General features: G+C 40.4%; 1 protein-coding gene across 1 annotated transcript; it reads right to left on the reverse strand.

The window, feature by feature from the left end:
- Positions 1-21302: 21302 nt before the first annotated feature.
- On the reverse strand, positions 21303-22365 carry LOC310963960 (homeobox protein HMX3-like; the record flags this gene model as incomplete). Its single annotated transcript, XM_083936917.1, has 2 exons — positions 21303-21844; positions 22161-22365. 2 exons carry the CDS (start codon positions 22363-22365, stop codon positions 21303-21305), a joined length of 747 nt encoding a protein of 248 aa, XP_083793043.1.
- Between the last annotated feature and the right edge of the window lie 616 nt (positions 22366-22981).

Genomic DNA, 22981 nt, shown 5'->3' on the forward strand with positions numbered 1-22981 from the left:
AAAATCTCTTGAGTAATAGAAATGCTTTGTTAAATGTACAGTGCCAAACACAAAGTTAACCCTCTTGCTGCTTTTGTTCCGGCTGTTAAAGACGTGACGTACAGTAACACCCTTTCAAAATAAGATTTCCGGGTCCAAGCCTTTCCAAGCTTTGTATTTCAACAACGCCATGTTCCCCGTTGTTTGAACAGATCTTAGTTTAAAGAAAAAAAAACGTGATCATCATTTTACCTCTTTCTTATCTATGAAAAAGGTGTCTAACTGACAAAGGGGAGATAGTAATTGTTTAAATTTTTGGCCGTTGTGTCTGTTTTGCTTCAACTGTGTCTGTTTGGACCCAGAAATCGTATTTTGAAAGGGTTGTGACGTCACACTTAACAGCCAGATAGAAATACCACGTAATTGTGACCTTAATGACAGGAAAAAATCTACTGTGCGTAATGCGTTGTAGCTGTTTTAATCTCACAGTTTTTAGTAATCATCTGCTGCATCCTCACATTTCATTACAGATCCCTAAATCTCCCACATTGGACTGTTATCCAAGGAACAACTTTCTCACTGAGAATTTAAAGGCACAAATCATTTCCCCTTTTTGTCATCATCAATCATAATTACGCCACGGTTTCTTCACCTTGGATCAATTTGTGCCGTTGAGATCAAACAGCGGTGTTAATAGGTGCCCAGATTTCTCTAAAGGTAATCTATATCATGTGGTGTGAGCAGTAGCCTTTCAAGCCTCAAGTTAGCTCATGTTGTATATTGTTTGTCATTGAAACAGCTTTTCCCTGCAGGTAAAATGTAAATATGAATAGTTGCCATCTCGGTCAGTCATTTAGATAATAGGGGCTATTTGAAATAAACCCTAATATGATTATGTTATTAGTTAAACATGGAAGTATTTTAATTATGGGTTACAAAGTTTTTGCATGTTAGAAAGAGCTGCTTTTTAACTGTGGTCGCCCTCCTGTTTGCAGTTGACAAGTGAACGAGCTCTAATCATCATTGTTTCAGTCACAAAGCAAACTGGGTCTTCAAAGGTTTCACCCCGTGGTGCAATTACACCAAATTACTCTCACCATTTGGAGTCAGTCAGGGGCTCGGTTTTCAAGCCACTCTGCCTGTAAACAGGATGTTTCAAAATATTATGAATGAATGGATTTCAATTGGAAACTTTGTGGAAACGGTGGTTATGAGCGAGGAAACATAACAGCATACGTCATTCCAGTTGGAGTAAACAAACAGGCAAACAGTATTCCTAACAACAGATCCATGGAAAAGCTAATTACAATAATGGAAGGCAGCCTCAAATATTCTTTAACAATATGATATTATTATTCTTATTCTTTACTGGACATTGCTGATTTGCTGATTCTGCAAAACTCCAGAAAAAAAAATAAACAAAGGCACCTTGACAAACTTGCCAAATATTGAGAATACTTGTTTTGTCCTGTATTTTCATTCTCTTTTCAAACTGAGATAAATATCATGGAAGCTCATCGTTGACTTAGTAGTAGTTCAGTTACCTTTTCCCAGGCTTTCAACTGTACATAGTCTGTACACGTAGAAGAGAAGTCTGAAAAGTGCTTTGGATGAGAAAAGGCTAGTAAGCAGACCTTGATTTGGTATTGTTTTGCCACAGATACACAGTAAAGCTAGTGAAAGACAAACTATATGAAGTTAGGTACAGTTTAAAAAGTGGAACTAAAATTACTGTGGGGTACTCTAACTCTTAAAATCTGGGGAAATGTTTAAAAAAATAAAATCTGACAAAGCTAGAAAATCCTGCCTGTGCGTGCGTGTGCATGCGTGCGTGTGCTCGTGTGTGTGTGTGTGTGCGCGCAGGGTCATCTCTGGAGGTCATTTTTTCAGACAGCAAAGAGTTAGCTTTTAAAATAATTTTAAAGAATTTTAAAATAATACTGGCAGCCGGGTTTTACAATCTGCCATCCGACGCATTTTAATAGAAACAAATGCAGAGACAACACAAGATAAACAGGCAGGTTGAGTTCAACACTGGAGGTTTTACGATAAGTTAAAGATCAATTGTTGGACTTTTCATCACAGTATTCCCCAATTGCATAGACCCAGATCATGTGTTTTAAAAGGCATTAGCATGTTCTTACCCAGGACATGTAACACTATAGTGTTGGGAAATACTGTAAGAAACAGATGAAAGGGAATGAGCCCATCACTGCTCTTTACATAATGTGTTTGTAGTTAGCATGAGGCGGTTGTTTCTCACCCCATGTACTGTAGTTTAAGCACCCTGTCACTTCAGACTAGTGTGATCTGAAATATTTTTGGGTGACTGCTGAGAATGCTAATGCCTTGGAAGTTGTATCCTGTGGCTCTTTTTTTGGGGCTCAAATCAAACCCAGAGAGGCACAAGGAAGAGCCAAAGCAGCAGCCATGCCCACTTGAGAAAGGCCGGTAATCTAATCCTTCGTCAAGTGCATTTGAGATCACAGGGCGGGTAACGCAGGCCTGACACTCCAAACGCTATACATTTTTCCACGCTAACTATGGTTATTAGGGAGCTTGTATCAAAGAGACGAAGATTGTTGAGGTTCCGGAACACAAACCGCAAAGTCTTAGCGGCAGATTTGTACTTGTTTACATGTCGCTGAAATAGAGCGTCGACTCTTTAAAGCGGGCGGTGCGGTGGTTAGCACTGTCGCCCCGCAGCGAGAGGAGGGTTCAGGGTTCAAACACGGTGGCCGGCTCGGGCCCTTCTGTGTGTGGAGTTGGCGTGGGTTTTCACCTGGTCCTATAACTTTGTCCAGTCTTTGTAGGTATCAGCTAGTCTTCAGCTTTGTCTCAGGATTTAGCCAACTGTTGTATGATGATAATTGCTAAGTGACAAACAACACAACTGCACTTGGTACTGTGATTCCTTTTAAAGGTGATAATTTGGGACATCTAACTGCCTTGTAATTGTCTGACGTGAAATTAAAAAGATGCCACAGGGGCCCGTACATCTTCATGGTTGACTGTGATGCATTTGTGTCGAAAGCCAAACTCAATTCTGTTACTTTTACTTGGCCATCCACTCAGTATCTGTGGTCTGACAGCCTTAATTAATGGTTCTGTTTTCACTTTACATTTAAAGCCTGCAGTATGTTTCTGTGTAGATGCGGTTCCAGATATTGATGACATAATACTGCTGGCTGCAGTGATTTCCAGGATATGTGAATCTGACCTTGTGTCCCCATGGGGGGCACTAGCTACATACAACAGTAGCTCAGAGATAAACCTTTTCTTGACCATTAGACAAACAAACATGCTGGCATTTTCTGACGTTTGTGAGAATTTATCTTTAATTTCACTCATTTATTGTAACATAAAGATTTTTAGTCTAAAGCAGCAGACGGAGAGGAAGTTTTCCACACAACGACGTTTGCAGACTTATAATCTACTAGTTGGCGATGAGGATTTTTTATTAATTTAGCAACTGGTGAAATATTCATGAGCAGGGGAGCAAACATTGGGCCACATATTCAGGAAACCACTTGAAAACATGAACAACATTAACATGACAGCATGCTCTTTTATAGCACACACACACACACACACACACACACACACACACACACACACACACACACACACACACACACACACACACACACACACACACACACACACACACACACACACAGCAGAAAACATTGTTGTATTTGCATCGGCTCCTGGCAAAAAAAAAAACTCTCTGTCAGAACAGCTTTAGTGCTTTACAGCTCAGAGGAAACACGATGAATTTTATGCACTTGATTGTCGCTGTTTATCAGTATCAGAATCATTTCATGTTTTTCTCCAAAAACGATGACAAACGCACGCAATGCTTGTGAATTTGGCACCAGGATGCAAGAAAAAAAGGAAAGAAGGATCGGGTGTATTGTCATTATCAGCTTGCAGTTCTTTCAAGACACCACACAAGCGCACCTTTTTGAGGAAATCAGTTTCTACCTTTCTAGCAACGATGTGATCGTTATCACGCAGCCTTGTAGCTTGTAAATAACCACTTGTTATAAACCACTTAATTTTGATATCCCTATTCCCTTCCCAACGATGAATAACTGGTTTCTAATTTCCAAATGTGTGGGCGTTTAATGAGGCCTAAGATATTTTATTCTCCTGCTATAACGCTGTCCACAAAATTGTGCGTTACTGAGTGTAATCATGCAACGCTATCTGGCACAGACACTCTCTGGCAGCAGCGAGGCAAAACCTGCAGCCCAGAACTGCTCCACTTAAGGGAGGCTGATGTGAGAGGAGCAGACAGGCGAGAGTGGAAGGCCCTCCAGTCATGCAAAATGCAAAAGAAATATGACTTTATTACAGCTCCCTAATGGTGACATAACAATCTGTTCAGCCACTTCCCTCTAAATCTCAAAGCAGTTTTGGAGAGGGCTTCAGTCTACAGGAGAGGATGGGTTTGAAAATCTCTCAGTATGAATGGCTTTAAACACAAATGAGTTTGAAATATGGCTTTGACCAGCTCTCATCTCTGACAGCTCTTATATATTTATTCATTTTTTGTCTTGTTCCTCGTGTCAGAGTGGTAAATTAATCACTGAACGGGTATAATAATGAAAAACAACATGTGCTGTCTATTTAATATTATTAACTCTGTAACTCATTAAAGTAATTCAGGGATTTTTATACTTTCCCAAGAGGAAAGGATTCATACAAGTGTCCGTGTCCGTATAGAGTCAGAGCTGGGAAGTGATTAGCTTAGCTAGCACAACTAGCAAAGACTGACATTAGAATGGATGGTCTAGAGCAGGGGTAAGCAATTGTTTAAAGCAGAGAGAAACCTAAAACATGCAGGACAGTGGCTCTCTAGGACCGCAATTGCCTACACCTGGTCTAGAGTGATTGGCGACGGCATGACCCAGCCTACTCTGCCTCTGATTGGCACATAGGTTTGTTGTTTTGCCCACTTACAACTATTTCCATGAGTCGGAGACTACCTAGCTACATTAATGAAAAATAGTGAAAGAAAATGTCAACAAGTGTTTGTTTAAAATCAGAACAGCTATACCGGTGCAGACTTTTTTTCATGCATTTTTTGTACATCTAACGAATAAAATCAATGCGCCGTAATTTGTGTGTTTTCCACGTATTTATTTTGTGTGTATTCCACGTATTGACAGCAGGAGACATAGTATAAAGTAGAAAATCTCCACTTCAGGTGGCAGATTGGGGCTTTTGATGGGTCTCCAAAACACAGGACTTTAACCCGGACGAGCGGGGTTGATTCCCGGTTGATTCCTGACATACAAAGCCAAACCACAACTTTTTTTCTAATCCTAGCCAAGTTGTTTTCATGCCTTACCCTAACCGTCACCTATTGTAGGCTAAAAGCAGTCACTCAGTGCTAGTTTTGGTGCCTAAACCTAACTGACACCAAAAGAAACCATTGCAGTTCTCTTCCTGTCCATCGCCATCTCGTGGTCCACTTCCATTCACCGTTTCTTAAGATATCATACGTATTTTTGTGCAGAACTTTTCGTACGATATCCTGTTCATGAGAATATGTTGACAGGTTATCGTTGTGAATTGACTTCCAGAAATAACATTTAACATCAATGTGAACATATTTATGCTAACAGCTCCTAGCAACTACTAGTGCAGCTAAACTGCAAGTGATGTAGAGAGACGGTGAGGCTAGTCACTTGCCAGAAATAGTTTAGAGAGAGTCAGGCTAGCTGTTTCCCCCTGCCTCAAGTCTTTATGCTAAGCTAGGCTAATCGCCTTCTGGCTCCAGTTCTGTGCTTGAAGTACAAACATGAGAGTAGTATCAATCTCTCAGAAAGATAAATAGCCAATAAGCATATTTTAGTCTAGTCCTGATCATTTACTTATCTTTACAGCTATGTATGTAAGTAATAAGTTTCTCCATGATCAAACCTTTGAAAACCTTAAATGCCAAACTATCAGTAGATATATGTTGATACAAAGACACAATAGATATTTAATCTGAGGATTAAGTTTCATTTTACCCTGAGAAAGTCAGAATTTGAAACGTAAAAAGTCCTCAGTTTTCTCTAAATTGTGAGAGTGTTAGGACTCCTGATGAAAGGAAAACCGATATTGGTCATATAACCCTTTCAGACAGCACTTGCGAAGGTTCACTATTTGCTGCATGCTCATCAATATTTAACAATGAACATTTTGCAGCTATCTATTTGTGGATTTAAGAGATGAATAAAATAAACACAAACCCTTCTGTTGTCTCTTTTGTAGGGTTGTGGAATTACAATGGTGAATAATACATGGCCAAAAGCATCCGTCTCTCTGAGTTGCCTCCTCTGGACAGCAGGGGATCTGGAGGCAAGTAAGCACAGATATTTATCTAGTGTTGTTTCATTTCAGAACAAACATAACGATGTTATGGAGTCACATCGTGACAACTAGACAAAATAACCCAGGAAATCCCTTTTTGGTTTTGTCATTCCCACCTAATGCCACTCACTGATGTTATAGTAGGAAAAATAAACAGAATGTTACTAAACATATGAAAGACTTTAATAGAAGTATTGAAATACTGTGGATCATTGTGATCACGCTGAATGTTTGTACACATTTACACCTTAAACCTCATGCAGCAGTTATACTCTGCACTATATTTTTCACAGCAAAGTCATTGAGTAATACCAAGGGTGCTTTGAAATATAGTTGGTTAAACTTGGTCCGATTTGGGGATGAAGTCACAAAATTGTTGAAGTTTTAATTTGGTTGGGTTAGCATTCACACTGCACTTTCTCAAACGCACCAAACATCGTAAACAAATTAGTTAAATAAGACGGTTAAAACAGTCGCTCATCTACTGGACAGGATATTGTTGTCCTTGTTCGTGATGTATGGTCATAATATATTCATATGTTTGTCTGTCAATCGTTTGCAACGTTGAATTACTTAGATCTGAAAATAAGCAGTAAATTTGACCTTTTGTTTAGACTTAATAATAATACAATATCATTTTTTAATTCATATATATCCACTATAATCATTGACACCTTGATTAATCAATGAATAAATAAATGGAATGCAATGCTTTTTGATACACGCCATATATTTGGGACGGATTGGATGGATGCAACTTAGCTGGGCTTGGAAGCAAATTGAGACGCCAGAGTTAAGTTGTTTGGTCCTCGTAAGAGTTCAGGCAAGCTTTCAAACCAACACGATCGTTCCGGCAGGATTCGGTTAAAACGGCCCAAACAGCTCAGGTGTCAAAGCGCCCTGCGTCTGTGAGAACAGTTTGTCTTGTGTTGCTCCGGTGGAGCTTGGTCAGGGAAAACAACAGTGCTGATAACACAGTGATGTCATCTGGGTAACCTAGGTATTCTCGGATTTCCAGCATACAAATATTTGCATACATACAAAAAGATACTATTATGTCGCATTTTTGGAAATGTAGGATTCAATGGAGGTGACGTTTGTAGACTAATGTATATGTTTTTTAACTTTTGCTGCTTCATGTCACAAGCCTGCTCACTTTACCATCAGGCAGATCAAGGAAGTGTCTTCTCTGTTTACTCATTACTGAACTGAGTTTTTTTTTCCTTGTCATTTTATCAAACGCTATGATCACTTCTTGTGGTACAGTCTGTTAAAGGCCAAGACATCATGTATCTTGTGTTTCTATGGCAATAATTTCTGTGCCTTGAAAGTTGTATTCTGTGATATTTCATATATTACTGTATGTTTGATTGATATGTGGGAAAATAATCTCTGATAAATCGAACAAGCCCACACATAAAAAAGTTGATCCACAGGTCAAAAGTGAAATGTTGTAGAGACCAAACATGTCATTCAGTGTTTTCTGACAGACAACTGAATTAATGTAACCATTTGTTGACAGTCTGAAGTGGCCGTGAACTGTGGCCTTTGCTGAGCATCATTCATCGCAGTTGATGAGCAATGTCGACAGCCGTGTTAATAGTGGCTTGGATGGCAGATGACAGGTCGTATGAGAGTCTTTTGAGTGTCAGATTATGATGAGGGTTCAACCTCAGGCTGCTGTCATGCTGGGACCATTTGTTGGCTGAGATGTACTGTGGAGAGGAACTTCAAGTCTTCCTCGCCAGTCTGAGCAGAAATCATACTTCTGTATTGCATTTGTTGACTTATGGGCCTTTCATAGTGTAGATAGTTGTTCTCTGCAGATGGCATGTCCATCGTGCAGTAATTAACACGACAGTTAGTCTTGTTGCACCATCTGTATCTACATATCACCCAGAGCCACTGCATTTGTTTCAGATGAGCGGTTCAAACAGTAATAGCTGGACTGTTACAAATTGCGTTTCGCTCGGGATTGCAGCGAGAGCCAAAGAGGTGGTGAACTAGTCAGAGCTCTGGCACTGAGTCAGCGTCATGGTTTATCTCCGATGTGTCCAGTGCTGCTTCAGAGACCCGCCCCAGAGGTCAAGTGGGGCGTTGGAGTGTGGATGAATTCTTCACCCCGAATACAGTCATACTGTGGCATCATGTGTCACGTATTGTCTAACAGTGCAGCAGATTTAGGTTTGACAGAGGGTTGGCGCTCAATCAGTCGACCGGATCAAACATCACCTTTTAGTGTCACACACAGCTGACATAAAAGCTATTAAACTCCACGTATTCACAGTCAAGATGTAAGAAGGCAGTGCACTGAAACTCTTTGTATTCATTGACTTTTTCACAGAACATAATGCCCCAAATCCATATTTAATCAGATTTAATAAGCCTGTGCATATGCTTTGCCCCCCCCCTTGTTGTTTTAAAAACGTATGCGCTGTGACCTTTTCACATTTTGCTGGTTGATAGCTACGAATCTCTTTATAAGAAATTAGTTTCTAATGCAATGGTTCCCAAGCAGCACCAGGCCACGGGCTATAGGCCAAGGCATCTGTATCTTTATATTGTGCATTTTAATTCAACATTTCAACACATTTGGCACAAAAGGAGTCAACTTTTACATACGAATTTAAATAATATATATTTTACATAATACCCCGGACCCACTAGAACATATTAACCTGCTTTGATGAAAATAAGCCAAATTATTTTTCTCATCCTGTCTGTCTGAATATTTCTGTATTCACCCTCTGTCTGAAATGTTCCGTTTTAGCGCCTGTCTCTTTAAGACCCCCTCATGAAAAAGCCCAGTCTGCTCTGATTGGTCAGACTTTCTGGGTCTTCTGCATCTGCGCTCTCTGCATCTCTGCACCGTCATTGCAGCCGGGGAATGTAACGGCACTGATGTATCAATTGTAGCACATACTAGGCCGTGGGGTCATTAAAGTGTAAGTCCGGCGTTAATGGAACCCGCTGTCTTTTTTGGAATGAATATACATCAAATAAGCCATCGATGCAGTTATTTTCACTGATCAACTCAAAGTATTGTGTTTGAACAATTTGTATGATAGCTCTGGTTGTTTTGCTTCTATAATAAACAGATTGTTGACACGGAGGACACAGGAGTATATTAAGGTGTTCATGCAGGATGCTTTATTGAGTGTAAAGGTTGTTTCCCAGCAGCTGTGAGTTAATGGTTCTCTTGGTACTCTGAAGCCATATGTAATGGTTTAACTGTAGTGATGACACAGCCTGTTTTAAGAGCCGCAGGTGCATCTACCTGGCAGACTGCCACTCAGGCTATTAGCCCACAATCCAATGATCCCTATTTAGGGAGTAATTGTCCTTTTCACTGCATCAACCGCAGCTCGACTTGTATTCCACTCAGCCGCTGATTGCTCAGTGATATGTGTGTTTACTGATGAGAAATTCCCATGACTGGGCTGCTGCATTTGTGATATTAGGCTGTCACACTGGATGAGCTGAGCGATGCGCAGCTGCTCAGCCCCCTGGGGAGGGAGGGAGGGGGGGTGTGCTGAGAGAGCCGAGCTGTGAGCACATGCCGCCAATTCAGAAGCAAGCGAAAACGGTTACGCCGCAGATTATGGCGTTATTTTGGTGAGAGATGTGGGTCAGGTTATCGTCCTGTCGCCAATTGCCTGGAAGAGAAGGGTTAAATCAGCAGGAAATACACCAGCTGTCAATTCACTGTCACTTTCACACTGCAATCTCATATTGAGTCAGCACTTAAGTTGAGTTATTTTCTACAAACTGAATTACAAGTTCAGCCTTTTTGCTAATTCACATGTGTAATAAGTGAATGAATGGGTGCAAACTGTGGTTGAGATAAAGAAATCCAGTCTATTGAATGTGACAGTGTGACAGGTTACATACCTGTCACACTGCTTCATTTTAAGCGTCACAATCCAGAAAACATGGGAACATGAACCCATCTAAAAAATGTCTTCAAATGTTGTTATTTTGAATATTGGCATCTGTTTTGATATAATAGATTTTAATTGCATATCATCTGTTTCAGTTGCATATTTTCATACGCACCACACATCACTGTGATTTAGTGTCACAGAATAGTAGGTTCACAAGAAAGTTATGCTGTTTGCAAGGTCAATGTAATGTTTTGTAAGGTAAATATTGGACCAATAAAGCACTTTAGGTGAATAAAGTTTAATTAAAAGGTGAAAAATTGTGTAATTGTGTATATATGTTTACAGTTTGAGGCACTGAAGCTAACTCGTCTACGGCTTGCTTTGTGCGTGTTAGGAAAGCTTCCTTTGCAGCTACATTATGACATTTACTGTATTGTAGGTTATGCTGCGAAACATATTAAGCAACATTAAACAGGAGGCACAAGCAGCATTTCCAAATTATGTCATGTTCGAGCACAAATAAACCGCAGGGTTGTCATTTTTATGTTTCAACTTCCTGGTCCTGAGCAGAAAAAATATATTATTGAGTGATTAAAAACCTACTATTGATCAGAGCGAGAGTCCCTCAGGACTGCTCAGAAACTGATACGTCTGCATTCACACACAGAAAGGTGCACATGACCAAGTGCCCATACAGACACGTTTATTCTAGGGCAGGCTATTCATTTGCAGACTCTGTGCCTCCCAGTAAGTCACAGCAGCTTCTTCTGAATTCAGTCGATAGGCTTCCATTAAGAGGGGGTAGGCTGTCAAGCACCCGTGACCTCCTCTCGCCCCCTTGGAGCCCACTAGGCCTGTGATGTCCGTATCAATATGAATTTCAGCCCTTTGCGCCCATCAGCCGCAATTCCCAGTGTCCATTAGTCTCAAGTATCTGTTTCCTCCAACTTGTACTATTGATTTCCGTGTGTCTTTTGTAACAGAGCGTGTACACTGATCTTAAAGACAGGGTCGGCTTGATCGGCCCGGTGGATTCATCGGTGGGTTGTCGAAGTTCCTCTGTATTCTGCCTATTAAATGATTCTCATAACTTCTGTCAATCTGAATGCCGTTAATAGTCTTGTCACTGCTCACAACTGCATCACAGCCGCGTGAAGCGGGCGGACATCTGATCCCAGATCAGATGACATGTTCTTTTAAAGTTGGCTAGACCGGTGCCCTCGAAGGGTCAGGTCTTTTCATCTCCGAGGCCACGATGAAATGACCTGTTGTTGCCATACACAGAGGAGTATCACAGCAAACACAGGGCACAATATGGCCTCACATCTCTAGAGACGTCGTTTGTCGAACACTCGCCTACATCTGTTACTGAAAAGTGTCACGCTGGTGTGATATTAGTCATGCCAGACTTCAGCTTCCCTCGAAGGAAAGACTGAGTTGTCCTGTATAAGACGAGATGAGATGAAATTAGATGTGATAAGATTTTGGCTCACAGAAGTGAATTTGATGTGATAAAGCGGCACAAGAAGCAGCATTAAATGTTGCTTAAACCTCTAAATGGAAGTGTTGTAATGTATCTTCAACCATTTCACTCCTCCACATCAACATGCATTAAGTGGCGTGTTTCCTTATACTTTGATGTTTCCTTAAATTTGATTAGGAAAAAATGCAGCACATTGCCTTGCATACATATCGCAGTATATTGAATTGTAACCCGTGTGTCATGATACGTATCTTATTGCCAGATTCTTGATAATACACAGCCCGAATAGTGTGTGAGTCAGACTTTATTGAATCATACTCGTCGAATTAGGATAGGTTTCTATGTAATAATAATATACGGTATTTACAGTATTCTCTATGCATGCAACATTAGTGGATTTGTTTTTGCCTGGTTTAGTTAGAAAAGGGACTAACCAGCAGGTCTATGAATACAGTATTTTATAAAAATGTCTTTAAATTGTTAAAGCCCCTGAACACCCACACATGTGTTTTCAGTTACTCTGGCTGATTAGACCTCTGCTTGGGTAGAAGGTGGGCGGGGCTTCGATTAGAATTTGATGGGAATTTATGAGGTCATAAATGTCCATCTGCCACTAAGAATGATAAAGGTGTACTTTTAAAGGTGAAACAAAGCTAACAGGACACTCGGGAAGATGCCAATCAATCTCAGCAGACACGCCCACACAGTCCTGAGAAGAGGTCCAATCAACGGATTAACTGAAAACACCTGTGTGGTTGTTCAGGGGCTTTAAAGTGACTGGAGCTTTTTAAATGTGTAAATAAAGTCGATTGACTGAATGTTATAAAAATTCCTGAATTGAAGCAAAGCAAACCTCATGAAACAAAGTTGTTTGTGAATTGTTCATTTAATTGTACTAAAAAAAATATGGCATCTGTGACTATTTTTCTTTCAACCACAGCAAGAAGAAATAGTTTACATGGTTTTACAATGTGAGCCCACGCACACCGCAGGACGTGACAAACTGGCCGTAATGATCCAACCCCAGTGTAAATTTTGGTTATATCCCTCACAATCCCTGAAAAAACGGTGATGAGATAATTTTTTCTTTTGATTTCCAAGGTCAAGAATGAACTTTCAATCTCAATTTTTAAGATGACAAAAAATAAAAACATAAATGCAGAAAAAGCATCCCCCAGGTGTCTTGGTCCTTCCCACTGTGTTTCTCCAAAGTGTGAAGAGCATGCTGTCATTCGGGCCGCTCTTCACTGCTTTGGCATATTTGCCACTAGGGGGCCTTCGAGGGATGAGATGAGATACCTCCTGACGCAGTGGACCTGTTCCTGAGAGAGGAAGATGGATGACCTTTGGCTTTATTTATGTCGTTGCCACTCATGCAGGACCTTTTCATCAGATACAGTCATTGTAATCCCTCAGCCCCCATTCAATTTACAGAGGCACTCTGTCACTGCAGACCACTAAAGTCGACCGAATTAATGGATCAATAAGCCCTCTGAAAGCCTGCCGGGAGGGTCCAGATCCCCCTGGTCACTATCAAGTTACGAGTCATAATGAATGGGGTGTTGTTTATGTTGTAAAGTGCAGCGTCACCGAGTCCTTTGAACAAACCACCCTCTTAGCTGGAGCTTAGCACACCGCTGCAGAGAGTTTTCAGAGGCGTGATGAGGAAGACTGTAAATGGAAATCATTTTGCACCTATTATAATGTTTTTTTTTTTTAAATGTTAGAACTCTTTGTTAATGGTCATTAAGTAATTAATCAGAAAACCGTGTGTGTTGCCAGGTTGTGAAAAGCCCCTTTTATTGTTGTTTATCCTCCTGCATGACATGATAGCCTAAGACTGACTCTATTAACAACGTTTATGAGGCAGTGAGAAACCCATGAGCACCTCTTTACTGTATGATCACCAACATTTGTGATATAATAATTATGATAATAGCTTAAACTCACTGACAGTACATATCATTATATACTAGCGTGAATAAAACCATTATTTACAACATATGACCCTTTTATGAAGCGTGCCTTTGTTACAAAGTGTTTTCAAAAAGATGAATGAAAAGCTACATAAACATGACACTTCACAAAAGTAACTGATCATTAATAAGATTTAAAAAAGACCTCATAAACCTCTGATACCCAAAGAAATATAACCATTAATGTTTGCCCTCGTCCCCCCACAACACATAGTGCAGTGCAGGGCGTGGATAGGTTTAGGCAACAAAACTACTCGGTTAGGTTGAAGAATTGATCGTGGTTTGGGCTAAAATACGTATATTTGTTACATAACTTACATAAAGTACATTCAAGTAAGTTGACTTGCATGTAATAAGTCATAACCTTATGTGAGCTAAAATCAGTCCCGTAACGTTGTGCGTTGTTGAACTTCCAGTTTTGCGTCTTTTAACTTCTGGTCCGGTCCTGTGGTCCGTCAGCGGGGTTTTTTTTCCGTATGAATTTCTACAAATTTCTGTGCATAACTTGACGTAGGATTTGCTACGAACGTGTTCATGGGAACATATTGGAACTTCTAACAATACAAATAGTAGAAGTAGAAGGCTGACTAGTTTTGAAGTCAAATTAGCTTCATTAGGGGGTTTTCTAATGTGTCATGTTTATCGATCCCTATTCATTCATTCGCTCTCTGTTGAGTTGTGAGAAAGCACTGCTCTCTGTTTGGGGTACGTCGTTCTTTTTTCTGTTTTTATTGGTCATTGTTTGCTAGTTCCAGCTGAAAGCAATTTCATTTAATTTCACTGTAGGATCATGTCACAACAACTGAACATTTTTCTTTGGGTGAGAAAGAAATTAAGGATAGAAATCCGTCTGTTAGAGGATTTGCTGGTGGGTCAGTGGGAATCGAAATCATCTAAACACCACGCCCCGGTTTGATTCCACGTCCATGTGTTGCACAGAGAGATGATTTTGTGACACGAAGTTCGCCCGACCTTGATTTGATGTTGTTTCCTGGATTCTTTCAATCCTTAACCTTGAAATCCTCACATACACCTGATGGGGAAAATACTGAACAACACATCTTTTGGCCAGCTTTATCTTACTCACAGAACCAACAGGAAAGTACTGGCGCTAGAATAGAAGCGTACAGTAAGTTCAGAATTGCTTTGCGGGCTTGAATAATTCAGTAAAAAGACTATCCACTGACTATCCAGCTCTCTTTTTGTTGTTGTTGCCTTTTTATGTAGTGACGTTAAAGTGTTGCTTCGTCTTCACATCTTCACTTCGGTCTTGGTTTCCATGTTATTTGAGTCGACTTTTTACACCGTTTAAGGAGTTGGCGTCAAAGATTTGTTCACTCATATCCCTCTGCTGTACTACAGGGTTTATACACTGAAATGTGATCTTTTCACATACTGACACACTGTTGTAGTGTCGAGGCTGCATCACTCTTGATTATAAAACTGAAGATATAAAGTTTATTGCCAACTCTCACTGTTTACCGTTTCTTGCAGAATGAACCTAAAAGAACAGTTGTAGTATTTTACAGCCGTTACAGCTCACTTCTGATTCGTCACGTTGAGGAAATGAAGCCAAAATGAAGTTTTCACAGTCAGTGGCTGCTCTAGAACCAGCCTACCTCGAGGCAGCTCTAACGGTAATTGGCAGTAATTATAAATCCCATCTGAGAATGCACAAAGAAAGCTTTCGGCAAAACAGGCCTGTTTTTTTTCCAGCACAGAGCGCCAAGTAGTGTGAACTAAGATTTAACGGCTCCTTTAACAACTACTCAGACGTTCGGCTCTAGTTACGAACAAGGCCAGTGGTGAATGATTGATATGGAAATCCCAATCAAAGTCGTCACTCTGCGTTAAGGAGATGAAATAAGATATGACAAGATGCCAACATCTTTGAGACAAAGACAAGCTGATGAACCTTTAGCAATCACACACACGTGCACAAGTTTACACACAATCCAACGACTAATAAAACTGCTGCACGTACATCCACTGGTCTCCGTTCGCTCTCTCTGTGTTTGGGACGTGATCTAAAGTGACTTCACAAGGACGTCTAAACACAGCGCTGATGGTAAATACGAAGCCATAGCAGTCGGGTCACATCTCCATATTTGCATGCTAATGGCACGAGAGGAAGTCGCACCACAATCATCCAGCAGGACCACATCATCACTTGCAATCCAGGGATCAATGATTTCAAACAATAGCGCTCGACATTCATACGTTTAAGACACAATGGAAACCATGTGGCGTGTGGTTTTACTGATGGTCAAACTGAAGGAACGTGCTGACAGCTCTGGACGTCCTTGAGGTGCACATCAGCCCCAGAATAACTCGTAGCTCTATTTCTTTGTAGAAAAACAGTCTTTGTTGCCACTGTTGGCAGTAAGTCAATCGCATGTATTAAGCTACCCCACAATGCTCGGCAGTCATCGATAGCCCTAAATGAGTGCATATGGTGTCTTGGCTTTGGGCGTCTTTTTGATCAGGTTGGGATTTTAATGGATTATTTTTCGCCTCTGACAGACGGGGGCAGGGGCGGGGGGCTGAGGCTCGGCCCGGGGCAGACTTCAGGCAGCCGGTGGGGTCACTTGAACCTTGTGGTTGCAGGAGCAGAGTGCTGAGACACAAAGTGCCAACGCTGCGCTCACAAGTGTCCGACAGCAGGAGAGTCAGGAAGTCTGGCGACTGTAAACCCCACCCGACCCCCGCCCTCCACCAACCCACCACCATCCATCTCAGACGCACTCCAAGACACGCCGAGCGGGCACTTGAGCACAGAAACCTGCACTATTACACTTGTGAGGACATTTATATCGGCTTACGCTCTTCCTCTGCAGACTAATTTGAACCATAACGGCTCAATCAACCCCAACCTTTAACCGTGAGACATTACAGACAAAAACTTTAGTGGAACTAAAACATCTAAATATACATTAAGGTGTTTATTCTACTACACTTCCTTTGTGTTTGTAGGTTTCTCTATAGTCACTAACGCCTCATTAGCACACTTAAACGTAACATTTCAGAGAACTTGTAATACAAAAAACCGTTGTCTAAATGTAAGAAACCAACTAGGGAAGTTTCATGGTGATATCTATTAGTTCAGATGTTTACCCTAGTCACCTGTAGTGTCTCCCCAACAGTGTCAGAAAAACACAATATGACCATGAGATGATGACAAATGTGAATTATTTGTATTTTATTATTCATTTTTAGTGTTACATCATGAATGTTTGTAACCTTTATTTTGAAATATGATCAGACGAGCAGCGCACAAAATGGTCATTTCCCAGCTTTGACTCTAATTATTTACTGTATGTGAATATACTTACCATTTATATGTGACCTAAAATATACCCTAACACCAAACGTTAACACTAAAATTATGCTCTAGTACACAATTTTAAGTGTCGTATGCAGGCTCATTTTTTATGTCAGCACATATTTACATACAGGAAACTAAATATTAAAACATAACAAACTGAGCCCAAGAGCAGAAATGAAACATGAAAGTTCACCACACAGAGAGTTTTTAAGTAAAGACTTAATTATGTGGTTCTCACAGAACCAAGATTACAGGCTCGGGCTGTTTTCAAGCACAAACTGGTAACTTTGACTACACTTTTGTCCCAGATGTGATGGTGCAAACTTTTTTTTTTGAGCTACAGAGCCCACTTTTTTCACACTATTGCATTAAGAAGTCAATTACTGGTTCTAAATACAACTCACAATTCACACTAGTACTCAGTGTTTTTGTAGTGACAAAGTGAAATTAGTTTTATGTCTATATATGACTTTGTGCTTTAAACGTAACGTAGTGTAATAATATTGCTTATGCTTATTCATTGAACACTTCAAGTATAATTAATGCTATAAATGTATATGGGATTAATGTGAATGTTAAAGCAGGAAGGTAATAGTTTGATCATTGACACTTTCAAAGGGCTCCTGCCAGTCTGTTGGACAATAAGACGCTAAAATCCAATTCAAGTGTGCAGCATTAAAGGCTTAGAGGGATCTGCGATAGTTCACACTTGGTACCATGCTGCTAAATATGTGAAAACGTATAATGGTCCTGCTAATAATAGTAATTATAGTTAGATATTTGATGTTGCAGTTAAATGAAAATGAACACATGGGTTTAAAGAATCTCTTGTGCTTCGATTTGTTGAAATTCCGAAAAGCAAAACATTTTTTCAATTGTTCACAGAAAACTATTCCTTTCTTTTTGTTATTTCAGACAAACAAGAGGAGATCAATAGCATCTCAGTAAAGGATCAAACGAGTTCTTCCCCTTCTTTCCACTCTTCATTGTTGCAATTTAGACACAACATATTCAACATCAACTCATTTTCCCTTTGTGGGAATAGTAAGATACAGTAGAACTCGACGTGAACTGCGAAGGTGGACAGGAATTTAGTGGAGAAAACAACAGATTTTTCGCAGGCAGACTAAGTGGTTGAGTGAACAGGTTAACAGCGGCGGGGCCTTGAACGGCTGTGACAGGGAGAAAGCAGCGAGAGGCTCCTGCTCTGAAGGGGGAAGTGACCCGGAAACGGTGTGTAAGTGCAGCTTGCCGGGGCCCTTTAGGAAAAAAATCTCTCCAGAAGCACTGATGCAAGTCCACCTAAATACACATTTCTCTTATTTCTCTCGCTCTCCTCTGCAGAGTTGCATTGCTCAGCAACACTCGTGCACGCTCATGCGCTCTTAACGGCCAAGAACAACAGACAGTGGGGGGAACCTCTGACTGTGTTCATCCCTTACAGACCTGGAACAAACAACTTGTGATGTTTCAGAGCAGATTTTCAGCACTCTTCTTTCAAATGAAAAAAGTTGTTGCTTAAGGACAGAATGCTACACATCATCAGTCCCAGTGTCATGACGTGACTTACTCTTGGTCTCTTCCAGTGTGTGCTTCGTGCAGATTTGCTCGTGTGAATGTGTCAGTCTGTAAATGGATCCACAACCAGTGCCCAGTGTGTAATTATGCAGTAGCCTTGGTCCGTCATTGGTTGTTTCTGCTTTCCTACTCTCATAAAAAAAGTGTTTTTTCTTACTTCTTTGTTTTAAATCAGGATTAAAGAGACTCACCAAGAGGCTCACAGTGCAGTAGACCCAAAGACTGTGATCCTGTTGTAATACACTTTCCTATCAACCTCATGTGTAACATTTACAAGCAGTTGGACAAAGTTTGTCCCAAATAAAAAGCCTGACCTTCTCTTTATGTGCTGTACCGTATCGTGACTTTTTCAGTATGAGGCAGAAAAGTTCAAATAATAAACTTTGAGCTTTTATCAATTTGTTTAAAGCAGTAATTCTGATGTTTTTTTTATGTTAAATTAAAGTTTAAAGGAGTAGATTTTCTTAAAGGATATAATGTGAAGATCTTTACTGCATGAGTCGCCAATACTGATATTTAAGGCATTTCTGATACTGGTACTGTTATGGAAACACTGCAAACATGAACTAACCTTATATGGTGCGTTTGTACGACATTCTGTTAATTAATACAGTCATAAATTGTTCTGGACAATGACATTTTTTTTCTTTTGTAGGTAAAGAAAAAGTGTTTTTCTTTTAACTGAAGCTCAGCAGAAACATCCCTGTGTTTTCTTTTACATGTGTTTGTCTGAAATGAGACTGTTGGTACCTGTTTTTGTTTGGTTTCTTTTTTTTTAACATAGAAGTCAAAATCTTTTGCCCTTTTGAATGTGAAGTTGTACCACTTGTATTTCACTTCACACTGGCTGCTGCAGTTCTTGATAACAACTCAATCTGTATTCACCGTGCCCTATTATAAGAATTATATTTGAAAGGGATATTTTAGTTTCAGTTCAAGCCGAAGTTTTTGCCCTGGGGTAAACATTATCAATATTATTATTAAGGTTGACGACGGTTTCAAATAACCCCGATGAAACTGATGTCAGGGTAGAAAACGCTCTCTTTAACTCGCTAAATGAGTCTGAAAAAAGTTACTTATGAAGTAAAATGACTTCATCAGAGAGTGTTTGGATATTTAGGTCTTGTCACAGATGGAGCAGAAAAATACTTCAAATGCAGTTCCAAGAGACAAATTAATAAATATATATAACAATTATTTGATAAATTAAAAATCTCAGTCCAGTTGAAGGTGCAGACTTTTTGTTATTTTACACTTTGAGGTTTCTGATCACTAAAACAAAACAAACTTTTAAAACACTCTCTGTACACTTGCTCATGTACTGGACAATCTGAGGTACTTTAATGGAGTATTCCCATTTTCTATACTTTACTACACCTCTAAAGGAAATATAGTACCTTTTTATTCCATTATTTATTAGATAGAGTGAACAGTCGCTTTGCAGATTTGTATTATTAATACACAACACAATACATGGTGATGCATTTTATGGGTTAAACTGTTCAGCAGTGTATAAATTGATTCAAAATTTGCCTCACAGCTGCAACATTAAAGTGATGAACATATCCAAGCATCACTAATTAGGATCCAATCAAATAATATACATTATTATATAATGAGTACATTTTTACTTTTGGTACTAATACTGCAGGACTTTTACTTGTTAGACTGTAGTTTTGCTATGTTTTATTTACATTACATTCAGTAAGTAAATAAATCAATACACAGGTACGTGAACTATATTGTAAATTATTTTATGTTGTGAATAACGAAGTAGCGTCTCTGTTATTTCCCAACGCACTTTCTGCTCGTTCGTTCTGAAGCAAATAATGAGTCATTTCTTTCTGCTCCTCCTCAGTCCAGTTTGCACTTAAAGCAGAGTTAAAAACAACAAAAAAAGAATTTGCCCCGACTTTGGCGCTGCAGTGATCTAAACTTTAACTTTGTTGTTACTTGTGATCTCTTAATTTCAGGCCTATACTTTATTAAATACCACAAACTATATTTCATTTGTTTGACGGGACCAAATGCACAGTGAAAAGTAAAAATGTATTATGACACAACTAAAAAACTTCTGTCCGAACATAATTCAGCTCGAGTCAGCACACTCTGTAAAATGGCAAATATTACACTTTTATTGCAAAAGCCATCATAGTCGTGATATACTAACTGCATTCACAGTCTGTGTATGAAATGTGACGTGAAAACAAACGACGTGTTATTAATGAATTATTATTATTATTAATAACAATAATAATAATTAATGCCATATAAATACAAAATAAAGTGTTGCTCATAGAAACTCATTAAAAAAAGTTCAACAACAGTTGAAAAAAAGGTATAAAATAATAATACAATTATTATTGGGGTAATAAAGTTGATGCAGCGTTAACGTACATTCATTCAGATGACTTTACTGCCGAAATAAAACTGCTCAGAGCCTTTAATGCATGCACAGTTTTCTGAAGATAAACTTTCTATTTAAAAAAATCTAAGCATATGATGGTAATAATAATAATAATCATATTAATAATAATAATAATTTGAATTTGGAGAAGGACCAAAAGTGGCACATGCATGTCTTGGATTAGTTGATATGTTGACATCAGAGTTGGGAGAATTTTTCTGATGTAAAAAAAAAAAAAAGGCGTCAGGCCTAAAGCCCAAACAGGGAGACTGTATGTCAATGTGATCCCACACAGAGCGAATCATCCGTCTGCGTCAAACAGGCCGAAGTATTTGCCAGTGTTGAAGTAGATGTAAGGCGCGGAGGTTGCGGTCGGGTACACGACAGGGAAAGGCATGGGTAACAAACATCCTCCCAGCAGGCTGTTGTCTTTGTAAAAAGTCTGTAATTGCACATTTTTCCCCGCCTCTGAGAGGTGCTCCGCGGCCAGCGGCCCCTCCATGTCCGTGGATAACTGTCTCTTCAGTTTGTTGCGGCGGTTCTGGAACCAGATTTTGACCTGGGTCTCGGTGAGCTGCAGAGAGCTGGCGAGACACGCTCTCTCCGAGCTGCTCAGATACCTCTTCATGTCAAAAGTCGCCTCCAGCTGAAATATCTGTCTCTTGGAGAAGATAGTGCGCGTTTTCTTCTTGACCATGGCTTTAGAGTCCTCAGTGTGCTGCTGCTGCTGCTGCTGCTGCTCCTCGGCGGTGTGCGCACTTTCCCCCCCGGAACAGGAGCCAGCGCTCAGCGGCGGTGTGTTTCCCCCGCGGTCCCCACGGTGGACCCCGGGCTTCGTTTGCGCTGTGGATAAAGCGACAGAACGTGCGTATATGATGCAGGGGTAAACTTAACAAAGTTACACTTGTTTGTCTGCGTGAAACACACACGCGAAGAAAGCTGCACAATAACAACAACAACCTGATCAATAAACAGAAATAAACATCAACAGCTGGATTTTCACCTTCACGATGTCTGAAAATCATTTAAATTAACACACGTGTTCGGTATTTTGGTCCATCTTTACGCACCGTCCTGCCTCTAAGCTCCCTCCTAAAGCGCAGTAACCAGTGTAAATAACACTAGAAAGACACGTATCTGTATTTAAATTCCCAGTTACCTGTCTCGTCTGATGCGCTGCCATACCTCCTCCGGACGTCCCACACCTCCCCATACCGCGCCTGTAAATCCTCCGTACATCCACTGTCCCTGCGCTCCGGGTCTCCGCCGCCGTCCCTCCGCTTCAGGTTGAGGATGTTGTCGATGGTGAACGTCAAAGAAGCGCTCCGACCCGGGGCGTCCTCTTTGCTCATGTTCCCCGGCATTGCATCCGCTCCTCCGAGATTCCCGAAACACCGACGACTCCGGACGCTGGTCCGAGCACCATCGCTTCCTCGGCTGTGACTAGCGGCGCGCGGAGGAAGCGAGGCGCGACGTTTCTTCAGCGACCCCGGAAGACTGCGGTTTAGCAGCTTTTGATTGGCGAGGTAGCGGAGACAGACGAGGGCGGGATGCGGATTCACGTCTGGCTGCCATATTGAAGCTTTAAACACTTTTTTTTCTGTCGTCGGAGCTCACGCCTGCTGGCTTGATGCACCATAATACTGCGAACTGGAGACGTTTGCAGAGTTCCTTTGAACTCTCTTTGACGCAGAGTTGGAGACAGTATCATTATGAGGTGGCTCCATATCCAAAGTGGGTAGATTTTTTTTGTGAGTATGCCATATTCAGATGGCAACTTCACAACTATTTAACTATTGGGGTCATGAGAATTAAAATATGGGTTGAGGGACAACCTAATCTTTATAAGTGAATGTTTTGGGGCTTATCTCTTCACTGTCCTAAGCTGATGGTGTGTATCCTCTAAACTGTAAGGCAAGGGAAGTTTATTTGTATAGCACAATTCATCAACAAGGTAATTCAAAGTGCTCTACACAAAAC

This window comes from Echiichthys vipera (assembly GCF_963691815.1).
Source record: "Echiichthys vipera genome assembly, chromosome: 22".
NCBI classification, from domain to species: Eukaryota; Metazoa; Chordata; class Actinopteri; order Perciformes; family Trachinidae; genus Echiichthys; species Echiichthys vipera.